Source organism: Carcharodon carcharias, chromosome 32 (assembly GCF_017639515.1).
Source record: "Carcharodon carcharias isolate sCarCar2 chromosome 32, sCarCar2.pri, whole genome shotgun sequence".
Taxonomy (NCBI): domain Eukaryota; kingdom Metazoa; phylum Chordata; class Chondrichthyes; order Lamniformes; family Lamnidae; genus Carcharodon; species Carcharodon carcharias.
Window position 1 is genome coordinate 2,277,215 of NC_054498.1, and position 15,214 is coordinate 2,292,428.

The following is a 15,214-nucleotide window of genomic DNA, read 5'->3' on the forward strand; positions in this document are numbered from 1 at the left end:
ATAACACTAGAGATACTGTTGATCAACTTTACTTGAAAACCATAATTTCAACTCCCCCTCACCAAGTGTTTGGTATTACAGAGGAAATTTTTATTCAAATAGTCATTTGGTAGTACAGAACTTGAGTATTGCTGAAAAAAGACATTCTGTCGAATCTTTCCATCTTGCACAATTTCCATCAGGACAATTACAAGAATAACAATGTCAAGGGAAGCAACAACTTTACACTGTATGAGAAGAGAATGCTGATTCGTTGGTAGTGGACTCTGATTGGTAGAGACCTTGCCATAGAGAATGCACCAGTTATGGTGACTGACAGTTTACTGCCAAGCATTGTTTAAAATTTCAAACAATGTTCGGCAGTTAACTGTCAGTCACATTAACTGGTGCATTCTCCATGGCAATACCTCTACCAATCAGAGTCCACTTGCCAACTAATCAGCACTTTCATACAGTATAATGCTGTTGCTTCCCCTGACAATGGTATTCTTGCGATTGTCTTGATGAGTGCAAGACGAAAAGTTTTAACAAATGTTTCTTTTTCAGCAATACTCAAATTTTTAACTCTTTGCTCTCATCTTGATGAGCACAAAATGATTCACAATAAAAAACAATATTTGGCAAAAAGCTTTTGAGAGACGTATGAATCATCACCAGTTACCTTCTCAAAATTCTTCAAATGCATGAAGCAGACACCCAGATTGTGGCTGATCTCCTAAATGGACGCAATTAAAACAAAGGTCAAACTATATGGAAAAGAGTGGAGGCAAAAAAGCTTCCTCTTACTGCCTCATAACTTGGAACATATCAATCACAAAAATTATTTCCATGCAAACCAGCTCCTGGTTTGAACCAATACTGCAATGCATCATTAAGGATTGATCACTCATCATGAAGAGATCACATTTTTTCCACAAGTTGATCCATTTTGTTGATGTAACCTACCCAATCCTTTTCATTTAATTTTGCAGCTTCACTGTAAACTTCAATTGCTGCCTTGTGCTTCCCAAGCAAAAACCTAACAAAAGAACAGAATATTCAGAAGTTAATTTCACACAGAATGCACAAGACACATTCCACCGCCAACAGGATTTGTACAGCCACAAACCCAAATTTCTATGGCAGCTTTTGAATATTAAGATATCCAAATGCTTGCCACAGAGAGAAAAATTGATACCAGGCAGTGACAGGAAGAAGTTAGGAGATTGACACCATGGTCAAATGTTAGAGAGGACTGAGATAGCAAGATGAGAGTGTGGAGTCTGAGTGCTAAAGGCTTTGCCACTGAAAGTGGAGAGGGGTTGAATGAGAAGGGTAGTTCCACCTAGTAGGGTGGAATGTGGTGAGCCAGCAACTAAAATTTCTAAGTTAAACCATAGTTAGCACAATTATTATTTCCTGCCTATTTGTTATGTACAGATCCTTCATTCAGCGGTTTCCCCACATAGACCCTTGAACACTTACAGTGATCGAGCCACCTGTTTCAGGTTGTCCACATTCTGAGGGTTTAGGATTGCGCAGCTCTGAAAGAGCTCAAGGGACTCTTGAATTTTTCCTTCCAAACGGAATATCAAAGCTGAAACAGAATCAAAACATCACTATGCAAATCCACTGCACGATTTCTAACATACGAGCAGCTAGCAGCAATCACTAGGTTGTTTATAAACACAGGAATGAATACAATACTTTATGCAAGACTTTAAATGATTAAGTGGCTATAGTTTACCTTGATTTTATTAATGGGCAAAGAATCAGGTTGACCTTTGAGTTGAATCAAGAATAATCACTTGAGAACATTTTCTTGAGCAGTGGATGGTGTAGTGGCTCCATCCAATATTGCACTGACAACTCACAGCAAATTAGGAAATTCAATAAATCTGGTCAAAACCTGCTTCGCTATCATAAAGTTCCAACTGATTAATGATCTTCAGAGAAAATAAGTTGCCATCCCGTATAGTCTGACCTACAGCAAATTCCACTCGACACCATGGAGGACATGCTTAACGTCCTGTGCCGTGGTCAAGCAAGTTGCTTGTACAGGTTGTTGGTCACCCCCATAGCTGAGAATGAAATTGTTCTTGAATATTTCTACTGCAGTAATAAACCAAAAATTATATGCTGAGAGAATAACCTATCATCAGATTCTAACTACAATGCACAGCACTCAAATGTTCTATCCTTCCCAACCCCCTCCACCCAACCCCTACCAATTCTCCCGCAACCTCAGAATACGAATAGTCTCATACAGCATAAAAATATTCTGCATGGTCCGCAGCATCGCTTTGAAAACCGTTTGCCACCTCACCTTGTACATACACAGCATATTCACACATCCCCTGGGTCTCCTGCAGCTGTTCTTTGATTATTGCCTGGAAAACAATCCACAGCAATTATTGATGCTTTCTTAGCAGCAAATCCCATGGTGCATGGGGGTTCATTACTACAGGAACAAGACAAAATCATCGCACTGGTAGTGTGAACTCAATAGTGGAAACGCTTTCCTCATGTAGGATAGCATAGTGACAGTGAGAAAGAACATCATGACAGCAAAAGTATTCTTAAAAAACAAGAACAGCTCATTAAGCCTAATAGGTTCCTGCCTCCTCTGTGAATCACATCACCTTCTCATCATATCCCCCCAACCCCACCCTTCCAGGTCCCCCACCCCCACCCATCTGGGTCAACCCAGCTTCATCACTCCATGACCCCTAGACCCAATTCCCAAGGTACCCACACCCGCCTCCCCAGTTCCACCACCTCCATTTCCCTGGGTACCCACCCCCCACCACCTCCCCGGGTCCCTTACCCCCACCTTCTCATCTCTCAGCCTCACCACCCTGTGACACCCACCCTACCACCCCAGGCCCATCACTATCTCAAGTCTCCCACCCCTCACCTCCCGTGTCCCATACCTCTGCTACCCCAGGTCTCCTAACCCCTTGGCCCAGGACCCCATTCCCACTTCTTTGGGTCCCCATACCACCTCCCAGGGTCCCTACCTCACTAAATCTGGCACCCATTGCAGTACGTGGGGCTGAGACCCTGTCACAGTTTTTTAAGTGCTTTAAGTATTTGGTTTTGCCCATGCAATATTTTCCTCAGGTTGAGAGATTTGAACATTTGAACAAGCAAGCGCCTGTGTCTACGGCAGCTAAGTTCCTCTAGTTAAGTAAATGCAGGCTCACCTTGCAGGTCTCATAGTCTTTTCTGATATAATGCAAATGTATCAGCCAGTTCCGTCTTTCCAGGATGGGAAGCTCTGGTACTGCACAGAGCAAAACAGCACAATAATCAGTGATCAGTAAGAAAGCATCTTTACCCACATATCATCTGCTTCATGGAATTACTGCTACAGCCACTGCCTCTCTTCCTTCTTGAGTAACAATTCCTTCAGAAAATAGAAGTCTAAGAAGAATTCGGAAAATCAATTCAATTGTGAATGTACAGAACAGTCTGAAGATGCCTTACCAATACAGCTGTAAAATGACCCAGCTGGTATAGTATATTAATGGTATAGTATATTAGCTGTAAAATGACCCAGCTGGTATAGTATATTAATACAGTGGCAGCAAAAAAAGCTGCTCCCACAGATATACAGCGTGATGCAGCAGCTCATTTTGGTACAAATTATAGTCTTTACTAAATCATGAAATTCAAAACTAGGGGACAGACTATTACTCAGAAACCCTACAGGTGAACAGTAAAGCTCATATCCCTCACACCACATCAATCCCATGTTACCAAAATTGTTTATTGCACTGATGCATGGGGTGTGTCGGCTTTATCTACTGGTTCCAAGGGTCCCCTGCAAACTGTGATTAAGCTGACTGGACAGAAGGAAAATTAATTGCTCCGACTACTTGCAGCTGCTGCAAGAATAGTTGTCACATTGCTGAAATGGAGTGCAGTATTGTCGATCATTGGGCAAAGAAATTCAACATAGAAACATCTAACAAACTTGCACTGGCATGAAACTTATACGTCTTCAGGATATCCCAAAGCACTTCCTGGCTAAAAAGACTATAACATAGGCAAAATGGCAGAAATATGTATAGAGTAATGAGAGAGAATTGAGTTAATGACCAGATGGAGTTGCTGAGGAACGAAATGTTGGCGAGCACTCTCCTGTTCTTTTTCAAACTGTACCATGGCATCTTTAACATTCACTCAAGAAGATAGGTCACAGTTTAACATTTCACCCAAAAGACAGAGCCTCTGAGAGTGGAGCAGTTACTGAGTCTGAATTATGTGCTTAATTTTTAGATTTAAAATGTACTTATCATGAAGTTACAGTTAAGTCATCTAGTCCCACTTTCCTGGCTTATTGCGAAGTAATAATATGGCCCACTCTAAGCTATTTAATTAATAATCTGGCCCTCTCTAAACCATTTAATTGGGAAATTGTGATGAAACTGAGTTTCAATTTTGTTCTGAAAAGGCCATTACTCACATCAGGGCACGTAAGAAATATCTGCTCTTTATACTTGTTTAAGGAGCACATAGAATATACCTAGTGGTCAAACAGTTTCCTTTGGGCATTAAGGCCAGAAATATCCTAGGTTAAATTCGACAACATTGCTGAGTTAGCTTATCGCTGCCCGGGCAATATTTAGAATCAATGAATGTCTCCTGAACTTTTTCTTCACTCTTTTAGTGATGAGCTTAAATTAAACCCACGAGCTATCAACATAAAAGCAAAATGGATTCTGGAAATCTGATTAAAAATGCAGCAGGTCTGGCAGCAACTGTGGAGAGAGAAACAGAGTTAACGTTTTGAGTCCGTTTGACTCTTCTTCAGAGCTATCAGCTCTGACTTGTAGAAAATTTTCCCTGTTCATCTTACAATTATTAACAAATGTCCTCACAATTAAGGATAGGGAACTTGGCTCAAGATTCCCGCTCCTGATCACAATCTAATGATCCTGACTGACGAGCACCCATATGTTGGCCGCTGGTGAAGAATGGATTGGCTATGACATCCCCACATGATGAATAAGTCTGGAAACACTTAATCTCTAAACATAGTTGAAGAACAATTACTTGGCTAAGGTGGCAGAGGGCTTGCACACATGTGCAGAGCTATACGCCAACATAAACTAGTGCTTTTAAGGCAGAAAGGGAAGAAAATCAAGGGACATAGATCTCAAAGATGGTCTCTCTCACAAGCACCCATAGCTCCAGAACTCATCTGGATGAGATTAAGAAAGAATGAGACACACTCGAACATGTACAAATACCTACATAAAAGGAAACACTCCAAATTCCTCACCTTTCCTCAATTGTGATTTTCGAACATCAGAACGTTGTATGATCTGAAGAAAATAAAATCAGACATGCAGTAATCAAACTGCAAAATTCCTCTTCCATATCATGTAACAGTCAAACATTTAGCCAAGTGAGGCAAGAGAATTTCACCAGTATCCTTCAACCCCAATTCTTCTCAAATTTATTTGTGCTCATAAAGGTGAGAGATAGCAGAAGAATATTTTCCAATTGAAGCAACCGGTGTTCCAGGACAGGTACAGCATGGAGTTAGATACAGAGTAAAGCTCCCTCTACACTGTCCCCATCAAACACTCCCAGGACAGGTACAGCATGGGGTTAGATACAGAGTAAAGCTCCCTCTACACTGTCCCCATCAAACACTCCCAGGACAGGTACAGCATGGGGTTAGATACAGAGTAAAGCTCTCTCTACACTGTCCCCATCAAACACTCCCAAGTCAGGTACAGCACGGGGTTAGATACAGAGTAAAGCTCCCTCTACACTGTCCCCAGTTACACTCCCAGGACAGGTACAGCACGGGCTTAGATACAGAGTAAAGCTCCCTCTACACTGTCCACATCAAACATTCCCAGGACAGGTACAGCACGGGGTTAGATACAGAGTAAAGCTCCCTCTACGCTGTCCACATCAAACACTCCCAGGACAGGTACAGCATGGGGTTAGATAGAGTAAAGCTATGTTCCCATCAAACACTCCCAGGACAGGTACAGCACGGGATTAGATAAAGAGTAAAGCTCCATCTACAATGTCCCCAGTTACACTCCCAGGACAGGTGCAGCACAGGGTTAGATACAGAGTAAAGCTTCCTCTACACTGTCCCCATCAAACACTCCCAGGGCAGGTACAGCACGGGGTTAGATACAGGGTAAAGCTGCCACTACACTGTCCCCATCAAACACTCCCAGGGCAGGTACAGCACGGGGTTAGATACAGGGTAAAGCTTCCTCTGCACTGCCCAAACATTACCGCACCAATGATTTTTTGTTTCTGTTACTGACACAGAGCATTGTGAGATCTAACTGACACAATCTGTTAGTGTCGATTTAGGAACAGTTTTCTGCAGTTGCTCCATTTCCAAATTGGTACTGATTAACAAACAGATGGTGGAAGTTTTCATCACCTAAATCAGGAACTGGATTTGAACTGAGGTCCCAACATCCGTATTCCCTTTCTTTTAAAAACACACTTTATTGCTACATCAGCTACACCCTGAGCGGCACTATGCGGAGAAACAGATACACCCTAAGTGGCACTATACAGAGAAACAGCTACACCCTGAGCAGCACTATACAGACAAACAGCTACACCCTGAGCAGCACTATATAAAGAAACAGCAACACCCTGAGCGGCACCATATAGAGAAACAGCTACACCCTGAGCGGCACGATATAGAGAAACAGCGACACCCTGAGCGGCACTATATAGAGAAACAGCTACGCTCCGAGTGGCACAATATAGAGAAACAGCTACACGCTGAGCGGCACTATATAAAGAAACAGCTACACCCTGAGCGGCACTATATAGAGAAACAGCTACACCCTGAGTGGCACTGTGCAGAGAAACAGCTACACCCTGAGCAGCACTATACAGAGAAACAGCTACACCCTGAGCAGCACTGTGCAGAGAAACAGCTACACCCTGAGCAGCACTGTGCAGTGAAACAGCTACACCCTGAGCGGCACTATATAGAGAAACAGCTACAGCCTGAGCGGCACTATATAGAGAAACAGCGACACCCTCAGCAGCACTATACAGAGAAACAGCTACACCCTGAGCGGCACTATATAGAGAAACAGCTACACCCTGAGCAGCACTATAAAGAGAAACAGCTACACCCTGAGCAGCACTATAAAGAGAAACAGCTACACCCTGAGCGGCACTGGGTGGAGAAACAGCTACACCCTGAGCGGCACTGTGCAGAGAAACAGCTACACCCTGAGCAGCTCTGTACAGAGAAACAGCTGCACCCTGAGCAGCACTATATAGAGAAACAGCTGCACCCTGAGCAGCACTATATAGAGAAACAGCTACACCCTGAGCGGCACTGTGCAGAGAAACAGCTACACCCTGAGCGGCACTGTGCAGAGAAACAGCTACACCCTGAGCGGCACTATATACAGAAACAGCTACACCCTGAGCGGCATTATATAGAGAAACAGCTACACCCTGAGCGGCACTATATAGGGAAATAGCTACACCCTGAGCGGAAGTATATAGAGAAACAGCTATACCCTGAGCGGCACTATACAGAGAAACAGCTACACACTGAGCAGCACTATACAGAGAAATAGCTACACCCTGAGCGGCAAAGGGAGGAGAAACAGCTACACCCTGAGCAGCACTATATAGAGAAACAGCTACACCCTGAGCGGCACTGTGCGGAGAAACAGCTACACCCTGAGCAGCACTATACAGAGAAACAGCGACACCCTGAGCAGCACTATATAGAGAAACAGCTACACACTGAGCAGCACTATATAGAGAAATAGCTACACCCTGAGCGGCAATGTATAGAGAAACAGCTACACCCTGGGTGGCACTATGTAGAGAAACAGCTACACACTGAGCAGCAGTATATAGAGAAACAGCTACACACTGAGCAGCACTATACAGAGAAACAGCTACACCCTGAGCGGCACTGTGCGGAGAAACAGCTACACCCTCAGCGGCACTATATTGAGAAACAGCTACACCCTGAGCGGCACTGTGCAGAGAAACAGCTACAGCCTGAGCAGCACTATACAGAGAAACAGCTACACCCTGAGCGGTACTATATAGAGAAACAGCTACACCCTGAGCGGCAATGTGCGAAAAAACAGCTACACCCTGAGCGGCACTATATAGAGAAACAGCTACACCCTGAGCAGCACTAGAGACAGAAACAGCTACAGCCTGAGCAGCACTATACAGAGAAACAGCTACACCCTGAGCGGCACTATATACAGAAACAGCTACACCCTGAGCGGCACTATACAGAGAAACAGCTACACCCTGAGCGGCACTATACAGAGAAACAGCTACACCCTGAGCGGCAATATATAGAGACACAGCTACACCTTGAGCAGCACTATACAGAGAAATAGCTACACCCTGAGCGGCACTACATAGAGAAACAGCTACACCCTGAACGACACTATATAGAGAAACAGCTACACCCTGAGCAGCACTATATAGAGAAACAGCTACACCTTGAGCAGCACTATACAGAGAAACAGCTACACCGTGAGCGGCACTATATAGAGAAACAGCAACACCCTGAGCGGCACTGGGTGGACAAACAGCTACACCCTGAGCGGCACTCTACAGAGAAACAGCTACACACTGAGCGGCACAATACAGAGAAACAGCTACACCCTGAGTGGCATTCTACAGAGAAACAGCTACACCCTGAGCAGCACTATACAGAGAAACAGCTACACCCAGAGCGGCACTCTACAGAGAAACAGCTACACCCTGAGCGGCACTCTACAGAGAAACAGCTACACCCTGAGCGGCACAATACAGAGAAACAGCTACACCCTGAGTGGCATTCTACAGAGAAACAGCTACACCCTGAGCGGCACTATACAGAGAAACAGCTACACCCAGAGCGGCACTCTACAGAGAAACAGCTACACCCTGAGCGGCACTATACAGAGAAACAGCTACACCCTGAGCGGCACGATACAGAGAAACAGCTACACGCTGAGCAGCACTGTGCAGAGAAACAGCTACACCCTGAGCAGCACTATATAGAGAAACAGCTACACCCTGAGCGGCACTATACAGAGAAACAGCTACACCCTGAGCGGCACTGTGCAGAGAAAAAGCTACACCCTCAGCAGCACTATATAGAGAAACAGCTACACCCTGAGTGCCACTATACAGAGAAACAGCTATACCCTGAGCGGCACTATATAGAGAAACAGCTACACCCTGAGCGGCACTATATAGAGAAACAGCTACACCCTGAGCGGCACTGGATGGAGAAACATCTACACACTGAGCCGCACTGTGCAAAGAAACAGCTACACCCTGAGTGGTACTATATAGAGAAACAGCTACACACTGAGAAGCACTATATAGAGAAATAGCTACACCCTGAGCGGCAATGCATAGAGAAACAGCTACACCCTGAGTGGCACTATATAGAGAAACAGCTACACACTGAGCAGCATTATATAGAGAAATAGGTACACCCTGAGCGGCAATGTATAGAGAAACAGCTACACCCACAGTGGCACTATATAGAGAAACAGCTACACCCTGAGCAGCACTATACAGAGAAACAGCAACACCCTGAGCGGCACTGTGCAGAGAAACGGCTACACCCTGAGCGGCACTATATAGAGAAACAGCTACAGCCTGAGCAGCACTATACAGAGAAACAGCTACACCCTGAGCAGCACTGTGCAGAGAAACAGCTACACCCTGAGCGGCACTATATAGAGAAACAGCTACACCCTGAGCGGCACTATATAGAGAAACAGCTACACCCTAAGCGGCACTATACAGAGAAACAGCTACACCCTGAGCGGCACTCTACAGAGAAACAGCAACACCCTGAGCAGCACTGTGCAGAGAAACAGCTACACCCTGAGCGGCAGTGTGCAGAGAAACAGCTACACCCTGAGCGGCACTGTGCAGAGAAACAGCTACGCCCTGAGCGGCACTGTGCAGAGAAACAGCTACACCCTGAGCGGAATTATATGGAGAAACAGCTACACACGGAGCAGAACTATATGGAGAAACAGCTACACACTGAGCGGAACTGTATGGAGAAACAGCTACACCCTGAGCGGAACTATATGGAGAAACAGCTACACCCTGAGCAGCACTATACAGAGAAACAGCTACACCCTGAACAGCACTGTGCGGAGAAACAGCTACACCCTGAGCAGCACTATATAGAGAAACAGCAACACCCTGAGCAGCACTACATAGAGAAGCAGCTACACCCTGAGCGGCACTATATAGAGAAACAGCTACACCCTGAGCGGCACTATATAGAGAAACAGCTACACCCTGAGCGGCACTATATAGAGAAACAGCTACACACTGAGCACCACTATATAGAGAAACAGCTACACCCTGAGCAGCACTATATAGAGAAACAGCTACACCCTGAGCAGCTCTGTGCAGAGAAACAGCTACACCCTGAGCAGCACTGTGCAGAGAAACAGCTACACCCTGAGCGGCACTATATAAAGAAATAGCTACACCCTGAGCGGCGCTATGAAGAGAAACAGCTGCACCCTGAGCAGCACTATAGAAAGAAATAGCTACACACTGAACGGCACTATATAGAGAAATAGCTACACCCTGAGCGGCACTGTATAGAGAAACAGCTTCACCCTGAGCGGAACTATGCGGTGAAACAGCTACACCCTGAGCGGCACTGTGTGGAGAAACAGCTACACCTTGCGCAGAGAAACAGCTACATCCTGAGTGGCATTAAATAGAGAAACAGCTACACCCTGAGTGGCACTGTGCAGAGAAACAGCTACACCCTGAGAGGCACTATATAGAGAAACAGCTACACCCTGAGCGGCACTATATAGAGAAACAGCTACACCCTGAGCGGCACTATATAGAGAAACAGCTACACCCTGAGCGGCACTATATAGAGAAACAGCTACACCCTGAGCAGCACTGGGTGGAGAAACAGCTACAGCCTGACCGGCACTGGGTGGCGAAACAGCTACACCCTGAGCGGCACCGGGTGGCGAAACAGCTACACCCAGAGCGGCACTGTGCTGAGAAATAGCTACACCCTGAGCGGCACTATATAGAGAAACAACTACACCCTGAGCAGCACTGTGCAGAGAAACAGCTACAGCCTGAGCGGAACTATATAGAGAAACAGCTACACCCTGAGCGGCACTATTTCGAGAGACAGATACACCTTGACCGGCACTGGGTGGAGAAACAGCGACACCCTGAGCAGCACTGTGCGGAGAAATAGCTACACACTGAGCGGCACTATATAGAGAAACAGCTACACACTGAGCAGCACTGTGCAGTGAAACAGCTACACCCTGAGCAGCACTATATAGAGAAACGGCTACACCCTGAGCGGCACTATATAGAGAAACAGCTACACCCTGACCCGCACTGGGTGGAGAAACAGCTACACCCTGACCCGCACTGGGTGGAGAAACAGCTACACCCTGACCCGCACTGGGTGGAGAAACAGCTACACCCTGAGCGGCATTATACAGAAAAACAGCTACACCATGACCAGCACTGTGCAGAGAAACAGCTACACCCTGAGCAGCACTATATAGAGAAACAGCAACACCCAGAGCGGCACTATATAGAGAAACAGCGACACCCTGAGCGGCACTATACAGAGAAACAGCTACACCCTGAGCGGCACTATATAGGGAAACAGCTACACCCTGAGAGGCACCACAAAGAGAAACAGCTACACCCTGAGCGGCACTGGGTGGAGAAACAGCAACACCCTGAGCGGCACTATATACAGAAACAGCTACACCCTGAGCAGCACTGTGCAGAGAAACAGCTACACCCTGAGCAGCACTATAAAGAGAAACAGCAACACCCTGAGCGGCACTGGGTGGAGAAACAGCTACACCCTGAGTGGCACTGGGTGGAGGAACAGCTACACCCTGAGCAGCACTGTGAAGAGAAACAGCTACACCCTGAGCGGCACTGTGCGGAGAAACAGCTACACCCTGAGCAGCACTATACAGAGAAACAGCTACACCCTGAGCGGCACTGTGCGGAGAAACAGCTACACCCTGAGCGGCACTATACAGAGAAACAGCTACACCCTGAGCGGCACTATATATAGAAACAGCTACACCATAAGCAGCACTGTGCGGAGAAATAGCTACACCCTGAGCGGCACTATATAGAGAAACAGCTACACTCTGAGCACCACTATATAGAGAAACAGCTACACCCTGAGCAGCACTGTGCAGAGAAATAGCTACACCCTGCGCAGAGAAACAGCTACACCCTGAGCGGCACTCTTTTGAGAAACAGCTACACCCTGAGCGGCACTGTGCGGAGAAACAGCTACACCATGAGCGGCACTGTGCAGAGAAACAGCTGCACCCTGAGCAGCACTATCTAGAGAAACAGCTACACACTAAGCGGCACTATATAGAGAAACAGCTACACCCTGAGCACCACTATATAGAGAAACAGCTACACCCTGAGTGGTACTATATAGAGAAACAGCTACACCCTGAGCAGCACTATATCGAGAAACAGCTACACCCTGAGCAGCATTGTGCAGAGAAACAGCTACACCCTGAGAGGCACTATATAGAGCAACAGCTACACCCTGAGCAGCACTGTGCAGAGAAACAGCTACACACTGCGCAGAGAAACAGCTACACCCTGAGCGGCACTATATAGAGAAACAGCTACACCCTGAGCGGCACTGTGCGGAGAAACAGCTACACCCTGAGCAGCACTATACAGAGAAACAGCTACACCCTGAGCGGCACTGTGCGGAGAAACAGCTACACCCTGAGCGGCACTATACAGAGAAACAGCTACACCCTGAGCGGCACTATATATAGAAACAGCTACACCATAAGCAGCACTGTGCGGAGAAATAGCTACACCCTGAGCGGCACTATATAGAGAAACAGCTACACTCTGAGCACCACTATATAGAGAAACAGCTACACCCTGAGCAGCACTGTGCAGAGAAATAGCTACACCCTGCGCAGAGAAACAGCTACACCCTGAGCGGCACTATATAGAGAAACAGCTACACCCTGAGCGGCACTGTGCGGAGAAACAGCTACACCATGAGCGGCACTGTGCAGAGAAACAGCTGCACCCTGAGCAGCACTATCTAGAGAAACAGCTACACACTAAGCGGCACTATATAGAGAAACAGCTACACCCTGAGCACCACTATATAGAGAAACAGCTACACCCTGAGTGGTACTATATAGAGAAACAGCTACACCCTGAGCAGCACTATATCGAGAAACAGCTACACCCTGAGCAGCATTGTGCAGAGAAACAGCTACACCCTGAGAGGCACTATATAGAGCAACAGCTACATCCTGAGCAGCACTGTGCAGAGAAACAGCTACACACTGCGCAGAGAAACAGCTACACCCTGAGCGGCACTATATAGAGAAACAGCTACACCATGAGCGGCACTATACAGAGAAACAGCTACACCCTGAGCAGCACTGTGCGGAGGAATAGCTACACCCTGAGCAGCACTATACAGAGAAACATCTACACCCTGAGCGGCACTCGGTGGAGAAACAGCTACACCCTGAGCGGCAATGGATGGAGAAACAGCTACACCCTGAGCGGCACTGGATGGAGAGACAGCTACACCCTGAGCGGCACTGGATGGAGAGACAGCTACACCCTGAGCGGCACTGGGTGGAGAAACATCTACACCTGAGCGGCACTCTATAGAGAAACAGCTACACGCTGAGCGGCACGATACAGAGAAACAGCTACACGCTGAGCGGCACTATACATAGAAACAGCTACACCTTCTGCAGCACTATACAGAGAAACAGCTACACCCTGAGCGGCACTATATAGAGAAACAGCTACACCCTGAGCGGCACTCAACAGAGAAACAGCTACACCCTGAGCGGCACGCTACAGAGAAACAGCTACACCCTGAGCGGCACTATACAGAAAACAGCTACACGCTGAGCGGCACTCTACAGAGAAACAGCTACACATGAGCGGCACTATACAGAGAAGCAGCTACACCCTGAGCGGCACTCTGCAGAGAAACAGCTACACCCTGAGCGGCAATCTACAGAGAAACAGCTACACCCTGAGCGGCACTATATAGAGAAACAGCTACACACTGAGCGGCACTGGGTGGAGAAACAGCTACACCCTGAGCGGCACTGGGTGGAGAAACATCTACACCCTGAGCGGCACTGTGCAGAGAAACAGCTACGCCGTCAGTAGCACGAGATAGAGAAACAGCTACACCCTGAGCGGCACTATATAGAGAAACAGCTACACCATGAGTGGCACTGTGCAGAGAAACAGCTACACCCTGAGTGGAACTATATAGAGAAACAGCTACACCCTGAACGGAACTATATAGAGAAACAGCTACACCCTGAGCGGAACTATATAGAGAAACAGCTACACCCTGAGCGGCACTATTTCGAGAGACAGATACACCTTGACCGGCACTGGGTGGAGAAACAGCGACACCCTGAGCAGCACTGTGCGGAGAAATAGCTACACACTGAGCGGCACTATATAGAGAAACAGCTACACACTGAGCAGCACTGTGCAGTGAAACAGCTACACCCTGAGCAGCACTATATAGAGAAACGGCTACACCCTGAGCGGCACTATATAGAGAAACAGCTACACCCTGACCCGCACTGGGTGGAGAAACAGCTACACCCTGACCCGCACTGGGTGGAGAAACAGCTACACCCTGACCCGCACTGGGTGGAGAAACAGCTACACCCTGAGCGGCATTATACAGAAAAACAGCTACACCATGACCAGCACTGTGCAGAGAAACAGCTACACCCTGAGCAGCACTATGTAGAGAAACAGCAACACCCAGAGCGGCACTATATAGAGAAACAGCGACACCCTGAGCGGCACTATACAGAGAAACAGCTACACCCTGAGCGGCACTATATAGGGAAACAGCTACACCCTGAGAGGCACCACAAAGAGAAACAGCTACACCCTGAGCGGCACTGGGTGGAGAAACAGCAACACCCTGAGCGGCACTATATACAGAAACAGCTACACCCTGAGCAGCACTGTGCAGAGAAACAGCTACACCCTGAGCAGCACTATAAAGAGAAACAGCAACACCCTGAGCGGCACTGGGTGGAGAAACAGCTACACCCTGAGTGGCACTGGGTGGAGGAACAGCTACACCCTGAGCGGCACTGTGCGGAGAAATAGCTACACCCTAAGCAGCACTATATAGAGAAACAGC

At 47.1% G+C, this 15,214-nt stretch overlaps 1 protein-coding gene across 3 annotated transcripts in view; it reads right to left on the minus strand.

Moving 5' to 3' along the window:
* The window catches only part of bbs4 (Bardet-Biedl syndrome 4), a 55,895-nt gene that overhangs the window by 25,644 nt on the left and 15,037 nt on the right, over positions 1–15,214 (minus strand). For all 3 annotated transcript variants that reach the window (XM_041178238.1, XM_041178236.1, XM_041178237.1), the window contains 6 exons: positions 5,270–5,312; positions 3,186–3,265; positions 2,306–2,369; positions 1,465–1,576; positions 946–1,018; positions 662–715 (listed from right to left, as the gene is read on the minus strand). In XM_041178238.1, the coding sequence (XP_041034172.1) occupies positions 662–715; positions 946–1,018; positions 1,465–1,576; positions 2,306–2,369; positions 3,186–3,265; positions 5,270–5,312 (426 nt within the window). The remainder of the gene's footprint in view (positions 1–661; positions 716–945; positions 1,019–1,464; positions 1,577–2,305; positions 2,370–3,185; positions 3,266–5,269; positions 5,313–15,214) is intronic.